Consider the following 19,148-nt stretch of genomic DNA (forward strand, 5'->3'; position numbering starts at 1 on the left):
CTATAGTTTACTGTCTTAAGCCCCATTGCTTCCTGATGGCTGAGATATCTGAGTTCGGACTCCAGGTAGAAAGGCTGAGGGAAATAAACCCTGTAGGTCTTCAGTAAATGGGGCGGCAATGCTAACACATATCTTTCTTTAACAAGACACGGGCCCTTTGCGGCATTAATATTCAGACTGCTCACGCTTTGATCAGTTCTCTGACATTACAGTTCTTTCCTACATTCTTTCTATTCGTTTTTCTCTTCATCTTTTACGCAAAATGTAAATCGTAACCAATCGTTGGGTTAAAAATTAGCATGTGATTGTTGCTGACCCAATCATCGGTTGAAACAATCCAACATAGGTTTAAGGGATAGTTTTCCCCCAAACAATGTTGCTTAAAACCTGTAACAAACAGAAGATGTTTTGAGAAATGTCTCTGTGGTTTTGTGTTCATACAATTGAAGTCTGAAATCCGATGTTGTTTAGTTACTTCTTTCGTGTTCTAGAGAAGAAAGTCATACAGATTTGCAATGACATGACGATGAGCAAATAATCAAAACATTTACATTTTTGGGTGAACTATCCCTTGACTTAACAGTTGATATTATCCATATTTTACCCAACCATGCATTAAAAAAACAACCCAGCATTTTGAGCATGAAATTTCAGAGTACGCGTTTTTTATGTATACATAAAATGTATTATGAATACATTCCCAGACATATTGTGTTCATTTTAGTTTACTATGTAGTAGGAAAACACACACTTATTTGCTACCTGGGACTGTGTGTATTTACCAATCCGGTCTTATTAGATCTAAATTCCTGTCATGATTGTTGGCTCGGTGTCATTTCTTTCTGATAAGCAGCTTGACGAGAGAATATCAGCGTGTGACAGAAAACCCCTGATGACATCCGAAACATGAAGGCTCTACACAGTCTTCAGTTCTTCAACATTTAACATGACAAAAGCATGTGAGAAATCAATATTTGACAGTCTATATGAAAAGCACGGGCTGAATTCGTCCTGTCCCCAGGGTTCACACATTCATTATCACTTTACTTGAGCGATATACTATTCCTGAGTACTTTAAAAATGGAGTTTAGGGACGGGAGGTATACATCCAAAATCGTATCTTTATATCTTATTTTATAGTAGTGTATATTATATTTTGGGAAAGGATTTTGCCTATTCTTTTATAAATCAAATAAAAAGATAACAATAAATAACCTTGTGGTAGTAAATTAAACAATTATAAAATGAAAATCGAATTTTTTTATCAGTTTGCATGCTGTCAGATTATAAAAATGTTAGAAAGACATGGATCTTCAAAGAAACTTTGAATGAATTGTTCTTTGTGGAACTAAAAACGGTTCTTCTATGGCATCGCTGTGGAGAACCTTTTAAGCGCCTTTATTTTTAAGAGTGTAGGTTTATTCATGTCATGTTGTTTCAAAGAAAATCATGTTATTTTACATCTGGTTCTAGATTTTATCGTATTATGTTTTAAATTACAACATTTTTATAGATGATTATCATTGATGAAATTATGTGGTTATTATGGAGGTATTCGGCAGGGAATAAAATATCAAGCAAAGTGGGGAAATAAAGAAAAAACGCTCAACAAACATGCATTTGCACAAATACACCTCATGATGTCACACACACACACATACTTGTGAAGCACACACTAGGCTGAGGGTGTAAGCTGCAGTTAATTACTGCGCTCTTGACCTGTGAGTGAAGCGGGCGGCTTTGGTGCCGCTCTCTGTATCAAATGCATTAGTTCAAGCTTCCTCTAATTGCTTTAATTAATCATCAAGGAAGTCTGATCTGTTGCTAATTGATAACAGTTTTAATACAACGGCAAATTGATAACAATGAGAAATCACCATTAATTTGTAAAATACTAAAATTAGCTGAATAATCAAGTATTATGTGTAATTCATATAACCAAAGCATTAATTTAAATGATTCATCCAACCATTCAACCCCTATGCATTACTGTATGTTCATTATAAAATATTGCAGTTATATTATGTGGTATACATCCCCTATGCATTACATTCATTTTATATAAAAAATGTTGGTTATCACATAAAAATTATTTTGGAACTTTTCCTAAATACATGTACAAATATTGCTGCTATGTTGCTTAAAAGTGAATATGAACTTGTTTTCCTTGCAGTATTTGAGGTCTGAAAAATACAGATTATCGTTATTTTTACCCGTTTCTCCCGCTTTCATTTTTTGTTAATACATGCAAATAGAAACAATATTTTGATTTGGAATTTGGGAGAAATAATGTAAGTAGTTCAGAAAAAGAAATAAAAATTACAATTGTCCCCTAAAAAATACTAAGTAGTAAGTGTTAAAAATAGACTCTAATTTCTTTCTGAGGCTATATATATATATATATATATATATATATATATATATATATATATATATACAGCGGGGAAAATAAGTATATGACACATCAGCATTTTTATCAGTAAGGGGATTTCTAAGTGGACTATTGACACAAAATTTCCACCAGATGTAGCCATCAAGCCAAATATTGAAGTCATACAAAGAAATCAGAACATTTAAGTATACAAGTTCAGTCATAATAAATAAAGTGAAATGACACAGGGAATAAGTATTGAACACATGAAGGTAACAAGGTGCAAAATGTCATAGAAAGCCAGGAGATCAACCTTAAATCTGTCAGTATTGAGAGAGAAACCCTGCCCCCTATCAGTACTAATTGATATCAGCTGCTTTAGTCCTAATTTATGGCCTATAAAGGATTCTCATTACCTAGGAGGCACTTTATGATGGGTAAAAGCAAAGAACTCTCTGTAGATCTTCGTAATCTTATCGTTGAAAAGCATTTTGATGGGAATGGTTATAGGCACATTTCCAGAATGCTGAATGTTCCTGTGAGCACTGTTGAGGCCATTATCCGGAAATGGAAAGAGCATCAGTTCTCCATAAACCGGCCACAATCAGGTGCTCCACGTAAGATCCCTGTCCGAGGAGCCCAAAGTATAATCAGGAGAGTTCTCCAAGAGCCAAGAACCACTCGGGCAGAACTTCAGGAAGACCTTGCATCAGCAGGAACTGTTGTTTCAAAGAAAACTATAAGCAATGCACTGAACCGCCATGGCATCAATGCACGTTCACCACGCAAGACTCCATTGCTGAACAAAAAGCATGTTGAGGGTCGGTTAAAGTTTGCGAAAGAGCATTTGGAGAAGCCTGTGGATTATTGGGAGACTATAGTATGGTCGGAATTAAAGCAAAATTGAACTTTTTGGCAGTCATCCTAAACACCATGTTTGGAGAAGAAATGGCACTGCCCACCACCCCAAGAACACCATACCAACAGTTAAGTTTGGGGGTGGAAGCATCATGGGTTGGGGCTGCTTTTCAGCAAGGGCTACTGGCAGACTTCATATTACTGAAGGCAGGATGAATGGAGAAATATACCGGGACATTCTGGATAAAAATCTGCTGCCATCTACCAGAAAGCTGAAAATGAAAAGAGGGAGGACATTTCAACAAGACAATGATCCCAAACACAAGGCCAAGGACACAATGAAGTGGTTTCAAAGAAAGAAAATCAAGCTGCTTGAAAAGCCCAGTCAATCACCTGACCTAAATCCCATAGAAAATCTATGGAGAGAACTGAAGATCAAAGTTCATAAAAGAGGGCCAAGGAACCTTCAAGTTTTGAAGACCATTTGTGTGGAAGAATGGGCCAGAATCACTCCTGAGCAATGCAGACGACTGGTCTCTCCATACAAGAGGCATCTAGATGCTGTAATCACCAACAAAGGCTTTTCTACAAAGTATTACATAAAGTGTGTTCAATACTTATTCCCTGTGTCATTTCACTTTATTTATTATGACTGAATTTGTATACTTAAATGTTCTGAATTCTTTGTATGAATTTGGTGGAAATTTTGTGTCAATAGCCCACTTAGAAATCCCCTTACTGATAAAAATGCTGATGTTTCAAACACTTATTTTCCCCACTGTATATGTGTGTGTATATATATATATATATATATATATATATATATATACACTCACCTAAAGGATTATTAGGAACACCAATACTGTGTTTGACCCCCTTTCGCCTTCAGAACTGCCTTAATTCTTTGTGGCATTGATTCAACAAGGTGCTGAAAGCATTCTTTAGAAATGTTGGCCCATATTGATAGGATAGAATCTTGCAGTTGATGGAGATTTGTGGGATGCACGAAGCTCCCGTTCCACCACATCCCAAAGATGCTCTATTGGGTTGAGATCTGGTGACTGTGGGGGCCATTTTAGTACAGTGAACTCATTGTCATGTTCAAGAAACCAATTTGAAGTGATTCGAGCTTTGTGACATGGTGCATTATCCTGCTGGAAGTAGCCATCAGAGGATGGGTACATGGTGGTCATAAAGGGATGGACATGGTCCGAAACAATGCTCAGGTAGGCCGTGGCATTTAAACGATGCCCAATTGGCACTAAGGCGCCAAAAGTGTGCCAAGAAAACATCCCCCACACCATTACACCACCACCATAATTGCATTAAGGAGAAATTGAACAGGTGTTCCTAATAATCCTTAAGGTGAGTGTATATACAGTATATATATATATATATATATATATATATATATATATAGTTGCGGAAAAGACGTTTCAGAACATCTAAGTTCTGACTAGGAGTTCTTGTTTGGATATAAAATATTCTCACTATTGTTTTCACATATCTTACTCTCAAACGTCTGTCTCTCGCTCTCTCCTTGCAGCAGGTCTCCAGAGATGGAGTTAGGTGTGTGTTTTTTATTTTGTGAGAGGTGGGGTTAGGTATTCTCCTGGGTCATGGTCTTTTCTGGTGTGGTAAACAGAAGCTGTTTCTTTAAGGTGAGAGAGAGAGAGCAGCCACAACATGTCAATTTATCGCATCCGGAACAAAAGTTTGTGTTTACAATTATATATATTTAATATTATTATCCATCCAATATTTAATATTATTATATTTATATTTTTCTTAAATATGTGCATGTGTTTCTAAATGCAAAATTATTATGCACAGTACACAGACACATATTATGTAAAAACAAACTTATATTCTGGACGTGATCAATAGTTCGACACCCCTAAAAGAAACACTACATTACATAAAAAACTGTGTGGCATTAAGGCAGCCAATCAGATTAGAGTAAACTGAATTGAGAAAATCTGTTTTATCACACTGTTAACAAACGCACTGTGGGAGGTAATGAGAATAAAACGATTCATTCTAAAATAATTTTACTTTCAATAACAATGGCAGATTGTTCACATGCAAAAAATGAGATGTTGGCAGTGGACATGTCCTCCCTTCTCTGGTGTTGATTAGCGAAATAATTGTGTTTCCAGGAGACCCAAACAGACAATTAAACCGAAAATGAAACCGCAACACTCGTCCATGTTTTGTCCCAGACGATTTGGAGGACGAGTCATCGAATAGATAACCTACGGACAAAGGCAACTTTCAAGGTGCAGGTCTCCGATTGGACCACTTTCATCTTGTGGACAAACGATGTCACCTGCTGTTGAAAAATCTATAGTCCTGTACTGATGCCAAGTTTTCAAAGAGAGATCCATATCCCGTCCTGCTGCTACCTCCCGCCTCGCCTCACTCCCTAGGAGCAACTTGAGCGATTGGAGATAACATTATCATAGACGTTCCACCTGGGAGACGGTGGTCGCATTTAATTTGCCATTTTCTAATTCAACAATAATCTGCATGTACCACAACCGACTCTGTCAATTCCTGTAAAGGAAATGCTAAACCCTTGGGAAATGGATGTCTGATTCTTATCAAAATGTGTGGATTGAAACATTGCCAGTACTTTTTTTTGAGAAGACAGAGATCTTGAAACTTTTTTATTATTCAGTATTATTACTTTAAACTGTAATATGTTGATCCTGTAGCTCATCTGTCAGAGTATAATGGATAAAAACAGCAAGGTCATGGGTTCAGTTCCAAGGAAATGCATGCATGGATAAATATACACACTTAAAGCACTATAGGTAACTTAACATAATAGTTTCTGCCAAATTCATACATGCAAATGTATATTGCCTTTAACTGTTGGCAAGATTTTAGGTTGCATTATCTAGCTGAAGGTGCATAAACAGCCACAACGTTTGGGTTTCCAGAGGATTTGATGGAGTTCTCAGTTGTGTTTCATTTAAGATGTCTCCGAGACGTCTACTGTAAAATGTCATATAGACATTAAGAAGATGTTTGTAAGAATGTATGTAAAACTGCTCTTTACAAGATGTTAATCAGATGTTTTTACACAGATGTCTTCCAGATCTCAAAATCTTTAGCAGACATCGTACCTGTGCTATCTGGGTTATTAATTGGATGTGTGAAATAAATGTACTGTTGTTTGTAGAGGAACAATAATCTGGATTTAATCTCGACTCGGATGAAATGCTTTCTTTCATTTGAAATGGAATAGACTGAGGAATCATGCACGATAAGAGAAACAGAGAAACAGCTTCTTCTTCTGTCACTTCCGCCCTGTTTGCAGTGGATTCAAAAGCCAAGCCCTGGTTCTATCAAGCTGTTTTTGACCCCATTAGAGGTCTGCGGAAAGCCGAGCGATTGCAGTTCCCCTCTCTGGCTATGTGGATATAATCTCCTAATTACTGGAAGTCTAGGTGACGTTTTTCACTCTAATTATCTGCCTTTTTTTGCTTAATAGTGAGAGTTTGCTTTTCATCAAAGAGGATTTATCTAAGCGTATGTGTGTTCGGAGGAGATGGTAATGAAATAAAACATGTCATGACTCCATTAACTTTATGTTTGTCGTGTTTATCTTTGGCTTAATGGCACTTTGTAAATTAGCTGGTTGGTCTCTAGTTAAATACGTCTCTTTCCTATTTTCTGTCTATCTGTCCTTCCTTCATTAAATATTCACTTCATTCAAATAACAGACATGGATTAAAGAGAAAAGTATAAGTAATGTATAAGATATCAAAGTCAACAATGAGATTTAATGAAGAGCATCCAACTGGTGAGGCTGCAAATTGCAACCAACGGCTCACTCCACCGCTCACCCTTCCCATTCGAAGCACTACGGATGCTGACACGTCACAAAGATGTCCTCCTGTTTGTGCTTCTTTGCTGCAGGGATAACCTTTTTACGAAACACGCTCTAGTGCGGATTCTCTGTTTAGACCTACTTTAGTGTATGTACTATAGATAGAAATAGCTCATTCTAAGGTTATAAAACATAACACTTCATTATATAAGGTTAATACATCTATGAAGACCAGTGTTGGGTAAGTTACTCTGAAAAAGTAATGAATTACTAGTTACTCATTACATATTCAATAGTGTAATTAGATTACTGTCCAAATTACTCTGTCCAAAAAGTATTTAGTTACTCATTACTAATTACTTTCTATATCCTACATCAACCTTGATTAGTTAAGTGATTCAAGAATATACATGAAACGGCTTATTGAATTCATTCAAATAATATTATTAACTGACCAAAGTATTACAAATGTGAGAATTATACATTAAAGCACAGATTTTAAAGTAAGTTACACTATTGCACACACATATATTTAACAAAGTATTTAGTTTAATTACATCAAAAGTAACTGTATTTAAATTACAGAAAACATATGAGTAATCCCTTACTATACTTTTTCATGGGAAAAGTAATTAAATTACAGAGTGACTAGTTACACCCAACACTGATGAAGACATACACTGTAGTTATATAAATGATATTGCATTTCTGTTAATAAATCCATAAAAAATGAGTCCCAGCACCTAACACACCCAAAGACATTTCTTTATGTACTGTAATATTAATTGTGTGTGTTTTGGAACTATATACCGTACATGAAGATGTGTTTTATCAGTTATCTGCTTGTACTGTGACTGCTCGAACTTCTCCTGGCAGACATGCAAGTTTTATTAGAAATTCATTTCAGTGCTTTCCAAACGGGCAAACAATGTGTCTTTAATTTGTGTGTGGTTAGGGCAGGAGGTCAGAAAAATCTAGTTTTGTTTCTACCTCATTTTGTGTGCAGGTAGAGCACAGCCCGGCCGGATATGTCTGTACCTGCCTGTTTCTACAGTGAGGCTGTGTTCACCGAGTCTGTACATTGTCAAGGCTTTTCTTAGCTCAAGGCTGGTGACAGACGACTTTTTTACCGTGCTGTCTGTTAAGTGAATTATAGCTTTCCCATTTGCTCTGGTTAGTTACCATTTTAGTCCATTTGTACTATAGCGTTCAAATGATTTGATTTGGTCCTAATGAGTTCCAATTGAGTTTTAGCTGGATTTGATTATACAGCAGAACTTTATTTGAGTGTTTTGTCTTTGAGCTGTGACTCCCGGGACAGTCGCAGGCTTGTTAATATTGTTGCTCAGCCTGTTTGTGAGGTTTTCGTGTATTCTTTGTAATTTCTTTTTACTGTAAGTGTTGTTTGCCTGGTAGAGAATGAAATGCACCAAAACATATTAAGGAGGATTTCATTACCTTAGAATGAGCTGTTTCGATCTACATACACCGCGGGTCTGCTTACATGGAATTCGCCATGTTGTTTCTACAGTAGCCCTAATCAGACAAACTGTTCTACAGAGCACGTTTATGTTAGTTCCCTCGTCAAAGGAGCGAAAATGTGACGACATCTTTGTCCTGTGTCAGCCACCGTAGTGCTTTGGAAGGGAGGGGTGGTGTGAGCCGTTGTTTGCAATTCGCAAACCCAATCACAGTTAGATGTCACTAAAATCTCCACATTGCACCTTTAATTTTGTTGCAATGGTATATACTTTCATACCACCACCAATCCCTAGTATCGACTAATCAAATAGCCCCAGCAACCACTCAGTACACCTTAGCAACCAGATAGCAATGCCCTGGCAATCACCCATCACGACACCTTATAAGTCTTAAATTAAGGTTTGAGAGGAGCATGTACATCTAATCTTGTCAGATCCTGAAAAGGTTGTTGATCAGTCAGTGTGAAGCTCTCCTTGGTTTGAACCGTGGAGTTTGATTTTCACTCTGCCTTCTGTCTGGCCTAATAAATCTACAGTGTAACGCCCTAGAAAACTCCATTATCATGCATCACAACATCTGCATCAAGTTCACCTTATTCATTTCCCATACTGCATCGAGGACAAAAAATAACACCCATAACACGGGCTCCATTTGTTCTGTTGAGGTCATTATCGCTGTAATCATGTGTTTGATGCTGTTAGAGAAGTCATTTACTCAGAGTAACTCAAACATTCACTTAGTTTTTCACTGTCTGTTTTGGCCTTCTCATCTACCAACATTTAGTCGTCTCATCAGACCGATGATACTCGAAATATCCCTTTCTTGCAGGCGCGAGTCCTGATGCAGACGCATTGCTCATTTTGAATTATGCTTATGTTTTGTCAATTTTCTTTACAGGCCTTGTCTTACACTTAACTGGGTTTTGCTGTTTTATTGTATTATGGGGTTTGCTCTGTGAGTATATCAACCACTCAATTTGTGACTTTGTTACTTTCTGTCTAGCCAAACGTCTGTCTATGTCTGTCATACTTTTTTCTTTTCTTACTGATTGATTTTTCTTTACTCAGCAGAGAAAACTATCTAAGAGTAGCGATACTTGCACTCCTGATTTTTTTTAGGAAGCAGTGATGATGGAATGGCAGAATTATGTTGATGTTCTTTTAACTTTTTGTTCCTCCACAATGTTTTATTTCTTCTTAAATATCTTCAAAAATATATACATAAAAATAAACTAAATACAATGAAAATAGAATTCTTAAGAATGGCATATTAAAACAAACTCGTACAAAATCGCCATCTTAGCCCCATTAATACGAATTCCTTTAAAATTATTACAATATAAAGAAGCGGCTGACTTCAACTCTCCAATTTATTTCCATGTTTTATTCTGACCCGAATAACACAATGTACAAATATTGTGGCTCTCTAATCCGTGTTGATTTAATTGCCATGATTCAAAGCAGTGGCAGAAATCTATATCGTATAGAACTCCTGTCAGCGCTTGAATCCAGGGCCGCTGTCTAAATGCGGCAATTTCTAAGAGATGATGCTAAAAGATTGCCGCTAATGGATCCGTAGTGTCGAAAGTCTGAAAAATCGTGGTTGTCTGAGTGATAACGGAGATAAAGTGAGAGAAAGTGGAGGTGGAGAGGGCCAAACAAAGACAGGCAAAGAGGAAAACTAAGACGATGGGCGACGCTGACATATAGTCCAGACAAAAGCTCCAGTCATGCACCTAATTTAAGGGTGTCCTGCGCTCGCTCTAATTAACTATTTACCAGTCCATCTATCACAAACTCTATTCAGCTACTAGCAGAAACCTCTCCCTCTTCAGATTAAAGGATAAATGTTTCATTAGCATGTTCTGCTAAAAATGGTCACTCGCTGTAGTATTCAGATACCATAATGAGGGAAAAGAGGTTGAATAGCCGTGAATTAATCTTTGGCCAGGAACAAGACAACGCTAGCACATCATGAGAGGAGAGTGGGTTCACTTGCTAGCTTTGTTTGTTTTGAAAGGGAGGAAGAGGTGGTTGTCTGAGATAGACTCACAGAGGGACACTTTACGCCGTGTCCACCTCATGACAATTACTACATGAATTCCAGGACACCGTGTTCGGGGCAGTTAGATGCTGAAACGCATTTACATCTGAACGCTTGGATGTGGATGTTATTACTGCTGATGTTACTGTCCATTATGTAAAATAGGGATGGGCTTGTGTATGATGGTATGAAGGGACATGATGTGTAACAATATGACAGTATAACAATTACCCTAATTTTAATAACCTGATTATTGATATTGTGCTAACATGATGTTAATACTGTAAATAGCAGACATATCTGGTTGATACTTCAACAAAGTGGCTGACGGTATTACACCTGTTTTATATTTTGTCTTAAAGGAACAGTTTACCCCAAAATGAAAATTGTGTCATCATTTACTCACTCTTAAGTTGTTCCAAATCTGTAGAAAGATATATAGAAGAATCATTGTTACCAAACTGATCTTGGCCACTATTGACTCCCATAGCAAAACATTTTTATTTGATCTGTTGAACACAAAGAAAATATCGGTAGTCAATGGTGGTCAAGAACTGTTTGGTTACAGTCATTCTTCCAAATATACTTCTCTGTGTTCATCAGAACAAAGAAATGCATTCAAATTTGGAACAACTCAAGAGTCACAATAGGTTACAAACTCTTTATCTCCCTACAGTTGCATTCTCATTCGTTGACCAAAAATAGATGAATTTACTTTTAATTTGATTAGATATTATTGTGAATTCGTCTGGTAAAAAATATAATATTGTGACAGCCCTATAGTATACACATTACAATAGCAGAAATATGTCCATTAGAAAAAAGATGTTTTTTATTTGAACATCCGTCTCTTACAAAGAGTAACATCCAGGTTTTGAACTGTGAGATTAGAAATTGTACAATGGTTTTCTATGAAAATAAAGTTTAAATGTTTCAAAGTTATAAGTATCCCTACAGACCTTTCCCAAGACTTCAACAGTTAAGCATTTTTGTAACAATTTACTATTGTTATGTTCAGGGTCACTTGAGTAAAGTGTTTTTCTTGACTCTAAAAAAACTTAAATGTCTGCTGATAAAAATGTGCAAATATATAACTTTTTCATATTGAATAAAAATGGGTGGCTTTCATTGAATAATGAAGAAAAGTAGTTAATAAGAGCGCAGCATAGAAGGGAATTCCTTCAGGAAGCAACTTGATAAAATGGCAAGAGAAGTTTTCTGCAAACTCTAATCAATTGGTTTGCAGATCTACACTGAAGATGCTAAAATATAAGTTGATTTATTTCACATTTTTAGTCACAATATAATTCCCACATTTACATTTGTGCAGTTCATAGTTTTTATAAATCCACTATTGTACTAAAATGCTGGAAAGTGGGTGACTGGAAACTTTCAAATGTTAGTATATCTGTGTAAGTCCATTTTATTGCATTCTCAAAGCGTTGCCAAAAAAACTCCCAGAAGCCAACAGCTGCAGCCAATAACCCCATTCCATGGCTCAAAGCATGACTGCTAGGCTTATTTTACAAAGAATAACATTGGATTCCCCAAAACCTTTAGTTCGTCGTACGCAAGAAATCCCATGTAACCAGCCGATTACGAGTTTCATTGAAGTCTTTTATTGAAAGGTCACTCAATTGATGCAGTTTCATCATTAAGTTAAACAGCTTGTCTAATGCAGGAGTGTTTGTGAGATGAACTCAGTAAATAAACCTATTTCTGTGGATTCAGTTCATCTAGAGGAATTTGACGTGGTCGTGCCGTTCTTTCACTGACAAAACTTTCACAATGCCTGCAGCCTGCATTACTTTTCACACTGACTGTATGCAGTTGAGTTTAATAATTTAATAAAGCGCAAATCTGAATTCAGCAGCGTTGCATAACACAACATCAGCCACATACAGATTTGACAATTTGAAGCCCAGTATAAGGTTTTCTTATATCTCAGTAATCTCATACTGTATAGGAGTAACATACTGTAATGTGTCAACCCCACAGGATTGTTATTCCTGAACGCTTGCTGTTCTACAGCTCAGAGACTTCATAGATTTCTCAAATCTTTTAATTAAGCCTCACTTTGATTAAATAATTTATTTCTATAAGAAATAAATAGAAGCGAATTAGACCATTTTAACTCACGGTGTAGTTTGTGTACATAATATATGTCAGTGTGCTGTGTGTATTAATGTTTAATTTTTATTATTTGTATACACATACATGTACGTATTTGGGAAATATTTACAGGAAGGAAGTATTTATTTATTCATATGTAACGATAATTTATTATTCTAATGCATTCTTATTCTTTATTAATGTTTATATTTTTCTTAAATATATGCATGTATTTGTATGTTTTTATGAATGCAAAATGAATATGCACAGTACAAAGACATATATTATTTAACTTTTATTTGCAATCGATTTATCTTGATTATTTGTTTGACAGCCCTAAAAATAAACTTACAGCTCAAGATCATTAAGTTTTGATATTGATGTTCTATCAGAATCGATTGTTCGTCTTCCTCTGTATCCTGAATGAGTCATTCCTTGAGTAATAAGGTGGGGTTTCCTTGGATTGTTGATAGCGCTGTCATCTCACTAACAAACTCTGCATGGCTGCTCACAACCAGCTGTACACTTACACAATAATTAGACCTGATCTCTCCGATAATGGCCTGCTTTATATTGCTGTCAACACCGCAGCTCAAGAGGCCGATTTGTTATTTGTTTACACAATCCCAATCAAATGAAATAATAGCACAGTGAAAGACTCTTAATTATACCTCGATGCTCATGCTTTTGTTGCTTCCAGACACGGAGATTCAATATAGAAGTCGGTTTGATGTTAGTTGTCACTCAAAATGTTATCTGGTACAAACACGGAGAAAGCCCTGACCCTGATAGCCTCCCTCTCCCAAAAAAACACAGGGAGAGCTCGCAGCTGCGTTCTGCGCAGGAGCCATTTTGTTCTCTTGAAAATGGTCTTGAAATCAACTGTGCTCTGGTAAGTTCGAAAATATATCTGCAATAATTCCAAGTGATGTGTTTGTTTTCTATTTTAAAATGTATTTGTATTCTAGCCTAATGTGCAAAGACAAGTGAGCTTTCTATAGATTTATACAGCATTTTGTCTTTGTTGTTTCAAGCTCAACAAGTTCTGTGGGTTTGGTCACAGGACTGTATCACAAGGTGGATATTTCGCATGAATTTTATTATGGAAATCATACAGAAATGTATGATTATTAGAACAAAAAGCAAGCATGGATGTCCAACCCGTCAATGAGGTAAAAACGAATTGAAAATGACATTGTACAAATTCTTATGAATTAGCCACCAATTCGCGAAAATGTAAAGTTATGAATTGCCATGGGCTGACAAATGGTAGATGGGGCGGTTTAGGGTAACCTGTTTAACACAATTATTATTTTAAATTATTTACTTTGTTTTGTGATGCTAGTGGCACAAAAGGTGGATGAATACATAATGTCAATGCTAAATTATGCATTTATTTAAATGTTAAATGTTTGTGTGTACAAACATTACACTTACCGTTGCCGTCCTTCTGAAACCTTGTATCTCAATATTTCCTTTTTTTACTGTTAATCGTTTTTATTAGTGACCCTTTGTGTTTGTCACTCGGTTTTGCACTTATCTAACCAATAAAAAGTGCTTGTCAACATTGACAACACAGTTTGTTATCATTTAAAAATACAGTGTTACATAAAAATTTCAACAGAGTACACAACTTTCTTGAATATCAAAGTTGTTTATGCCATGCCTAGCTTGATTCTCCATACGAGTTGGTTTTAGCTGGTATTTTGCACCTGCATGTAACAAAAGAAGTTCTGTAACAGAGAGTTCTCTCATACAGAGCTCTCTCTGTGAGCCGGGAACTCTCTGCCATGTTTTCTGATTACCCTCATCATTTGCTTGGTAATAGGAGACTAGAGTGGAAAGACTTGTTTGCTGTCTGTGTAAATATGGGTGGTTCTGAAGAGGATCTTGTTGAGAGTGACATTCTAATGAAGAGCTTATAAGATGTTTTCTACATGAAGCTAGATATTAGCATCAGTCATTTCCACTGTATTGTTCTGGGCCAGAGGGCTTCTGTACCTTAGTCAAAATATTTTCAGCATTCAAAACATTTTTTGTCGGATTACAGGGAATAATTTAGTGGTTTTCAAATGCTACTATGCAGACAGGAAAATAGATAAAACAGTTTATGTGCTCTTAAGAAGGAAAGTCCCAACAGAATTCACAATGCTAAAAGATGTCAAATGGGAAATCTATTGGTTTGTACATATGCAAATACTCTGCTGATGTCATCATTATTGACTGTCAATGGGAGATTGACATTTTTTTATATTTTAAGAGATTGCTTCGATAAAGCAATGACGGTAAAATAATCTACAAAGCAAATTTTGAACGGAGTCTGCTTGTTTGTGTTTGACGCAACAAATTGCTTCATTGCCTTCAGAAATTGTCGGTGTTTATGGAATATCAATAAAGTGGTGTCACAAAATCCATTTCTTCAGAAAGCACAATGAAAGTCCCTGTCTTCACTGCTAAATGTTGGCGTCTGTGTCTCTGGTCTTTATGTGTATCATTTGCTGTCTTCTGAAGAGTAAATGTCTAAACGCAGTGTGTGTGTCATGAAAGAGAGACAAAGAGCGGGACAAAGCCTATATCCATTGAGCAGTCACCAATCAACATAGCTTTTCTCAATAGCTTTCTTCACAGAATCCACCTCAGAAAAAACACACACCCCTCATTTATCATCCAAGTACCTTCACAAAATCACATCAAGGAAATGAAGACGCCTTATTCCTATTTCTCTCTCTCTACCCCAGTAAATCCATCAATGCAACTCGACCACATCTCTTTCTCAAGCTCTCGCTTTTCTCTGTGATGGAATATTTAATGTATTTTCGGCTCAATCAGGTTAGCTCGGCACGGAGGGAGGGGCCACGGATACACAGTCAGTCTAAACAGTGAGAAGCGTTCGTCCATCTGGCATCTAAACAACATCACACCTCCCCGTTCATTCACCTGGGAGGAAACCAGAAGGTACCGGATGTGAAAGCATTGCTTGTCTTATTTACTTATTAACTAAAATCATCTTCACTGTTGCAAAGAGTGAAACTGAGTTGTAGAGAGTGCTGCTTCTAGAGGAAGCCTTACGAATTTACTCTGCATAGAGGGTGGAGCACTGCTGCGTTTTACCACCCCCAAAGCTCCTCGTGATCCCAGGATGTGATGTTTGTGTATCGTGATATGTTCACCAGGTCACAGGTACCAGCTGAATGAATGCAGGGATTTTGTAAACTTATTTATTGTTTAGTCCTAGGTGAGGGATAATGCAGCAAAGCAGTGTTCCATCCATTTCTATAGTGTCCTAATAAAGCTTTGCTGTCCTCTTTGGGTTGAAGGGGGCAAAACATGAAGCTCAGCTCTGAATCTACTTCAGTTGTCTATTTTCAACACCACGGATAGCATATTTGTGAACGAAAGTTCTCAACTGAATAAAACGCATTGGCTTTAATCTAATTGATAGCATTTAGGCAAAACGCATGTCAGAGTTGGTGTCTGTTATCCAAATTTAAGTTTTACCTATCAATAACTACAAGCAATAGCTAGAGTTATGGGATTGTATAACGAAACTTCAGATGAGTTGCGCAACAGTAATATTCTTGTCTTTTGTCGGAAACTGCCCATGCGCAACACACAACCTGAGTACACGGTACATGACCGCGCTCTTCTTCATTAATCCGTCCAAGGTCGCGCATCCTTTCATGAGCGCGTTGGGAACATGTATAACCGGGCGGGATAGCGCAGCATTCCCCCGGACTTCATAATCGAGTCTTGCCAAGCAAACACTTTCTCATCGCCCAACAACAAACAGACCGTTCTCGGTATGATGTAGACAATCTAAAACAATGTAGGGCGATAAACTACATTATAAACTACACTACGCATTGCTATTTATCAAGGAAGCAGTAGACAGGATTTGCAGTAGACAGCCTTGTGATATTAACGAAAGCGTTCCAGTTGTATGAACGGCGTATAGACGATGGGGTGTATGACCATAATAAAAACGAATTCCATCGGGAGTTTTGAATGTGTGACCAGACTGAAAATCAGCAGAATTTGGGATTCAAATATCTGGGGATGCGCGTTTAGATGCGCCACTGACAGTGAACTCTCCAAATTAAACACCAATGAATTCAATTAATGTAACTTTTTTAATAGATTGACAGACTTACCCTCAACAATAAAAGTCTTCATGGTTTGCGAATAAATCCAGAAAATAGTAATTCCAGAGAGAGGTCCTCGTTGAGTCGGTAGAGATGGTGTTTTCCGCGTCGTGGTCAATGAATAAACAATTTCGCAAACCTCACGGAAGATGAACCATCATTCCTGTCGCTGGAACTTTACCCGACGGTCGCCGTAGAGGCGCGGGACGGAGAACAAAGTCTCCCGTTGATTCCTCTCTCAGTCATTTGGGAATGTGTGGAGCCGGTGCACAAGCGCAGTAACATCCAAACTCAAAGATCAGCTCGAGACTACCGATACAGATAGCGTGAACCACAAACAAGCCCGTGGGGTTGCCAAGACCTCGAAACAGTTCGGGAGTAAAAACTACAGTCGAGATGAATCCAAAAGACGTTTTCCAGCCGTTCCAGATTAACGCGCAGAAGTATTCCAATGATCCGAGCGTCCGATCGGTCGCGCAGAAGAAACGGAAAGAGGCACTAGCGCAGCGCGCTCGGAGTCGGATTGAGAGAGAGAGAGAGAGAGAGAGAGAGAGAAAGAGAGAGAGAGAGAGAGAGAGAGAGGGAGAGAGGGTGGATATATTATTAGGGTGACAGAGAGAGAGAGAGAGTGGGAAAGATAAGGGAAAGTGTATTCTTTGGTTTTTATTATATAGCCTTATGATAAAATATTTATTAATTTAGCTCATTCATTGAGTGATAGCGTTTATTTTTGTTTGTGAGTTTGCGTCGTTTTTGTATGTTATTTTATTTGAAAACATTATTTAAATAGCCTATACAATACAATTATTTTATTTTCTTAGGTTTTGAATGTTTACTTAATCCAAGCTAAAATTTGTATATGTCAATACATTTTAATTGAATTAAAATAAGAAGAATAGCGAGCGAGAAAGAGAGAGGGAGGGAGAGAGAGAGAGATTAATGTTTTATAGCACAGGATCAGGAATAGAGCGCTAATGAATCTTTTATAGATTTCAGACGCTTTGACGTGCAGGGAATCCATTTGTATAATACCAACAAGTTTGCCCATATGCAATGTCCTTTGCCACTTATTCGACGTAAGCATCTTCGCCCCTCTGCGTTGGGATTGTTGCAATGTTGCAATGTCCCTAACAGACGCAGTGTTAAAAGTTACACATTTGGGAAAATAAATCTTATTTCTGAACAAATGCTGATACCTGAAATGAGACATTTGGGTTTGATTTCTGAACACTATTTTATACCATTTACTTTCAGGTAAAAAGCACCTGCACACTATATGTACTTTAAAACGATCTGAGGGTGATTAAATTATTATTTTGAGGTCAACAATTATTTTAATTTTTTGCCATAAGATATTTGTTTACATTAAAATTAATTTGCGTCTCGTTTGTAATGGCAAAGACATTGATCTGCGTGCCTTGAGGGGTTTTCCAAGGTGTTTACCTGAGTTGCATTTGAGATAAGAGCAATAATTGAGCCCCTGCCTGCAAGTGCAGTAGTGTATCTGAAAAAGAGTATGACATTTACACGATAAATCACTCAAAAAGAGATTGATTTTATATAAGATTTTTTTTGGTCGGAAAACGCCCCCCAGCGACCAACGCAGATGTGAGAATGCTGATCATTTCTGTGTTTGTGACCATAGACTTGAAGTGTGTACACGAGACAGGTTAGTTGTAAATTCTAAAGTAAAAATTAATAAAAGCACATAAAAGCTGAATTAAAACTTCACCACCTAACCATTGTTTTGTGCAACTGTAATTTATTGGTATTGTTATGATCATAGTTTTGTTAAAATCTGCCTTAAATATATATAAGGCAAGAGTCCCTTGGCCTAATGCTACTCAATTTATTTTTGTGTTCACTTGTTTGGCCAACAGCATGTCAAAAAAGATGATGTTGGAATTTCTTTTTGAAGGATATAATGTAAAAGTATTTATGAATATGAACACCATAGAGCTGAACTAACAAACAAAGTCACATCTTGGAAAAAGACTGCATGTGCTTCCTTTTAAAACATTTTGTACTTTTATATTTGGAGCCACTGTGACAACCTGCCCCTACAACTATAGGCTCAGTGTCAGTCTCACACTGGCAGAAATATTTTTTTTCAAGAGCATAAAATATACATTCCATGTTAAATGACGGTAGATTCCATAAGATTGTTTTAAACGCAAGCATACATTATTCACGGTGTCTCGAATAAGAGGCTAATCCCTTTTTACGTCATGAAGAGTTAAAGTGATTGAGCGATGGAAAACGACACTATTTGCACGCTGGGACCTGTTTCAAGCATTTCCCT

The 19,148-nt window shown here is 37.0% G+C and overlaps 1 protein-coding gene across 1 annotated transcript in view; it reads right to left on the reverse strand.

Moving 5' to 3' along the window:
* The window catches only part of rtn4r (reticulon 4 receptor), a 63,420-nt gene extending 46,062 nt beyond the window's left edge, over positions 1-17,358 (reverse strand). The window contains exon 1 of the mRNA XM_056744858.1: positions 16,856-17,358. Within this exon, the coding sequence (XP_056600836.1) occupies positions 16,856-16,877 (22 nt within the window). The 5' untranslated portion in view covers positions 16,878-17,358. The remainder of the gene's footprint in view (positions 1-16,855) is intronic.
* Between the last annotated feature and the right edge of the window lie 1,790 nt (positions 17,359-19,148).

The sequence above is a fragment of the Triplophysa dalaica genome, chromosome 4 (assembly GCF_015846415.1).
Source record: "Triplophysa dalaica isolate WHDGS20190420 chromosome 4, ASM1584641v1, whole genome shotgun sequence".
Lineage (NCBI taxonomy): Eukaryota > Metazoa > Chordata > Actinopteri > Cypriniformes > Nemacheilidae > Triplophysa > Triplophysa dalaica.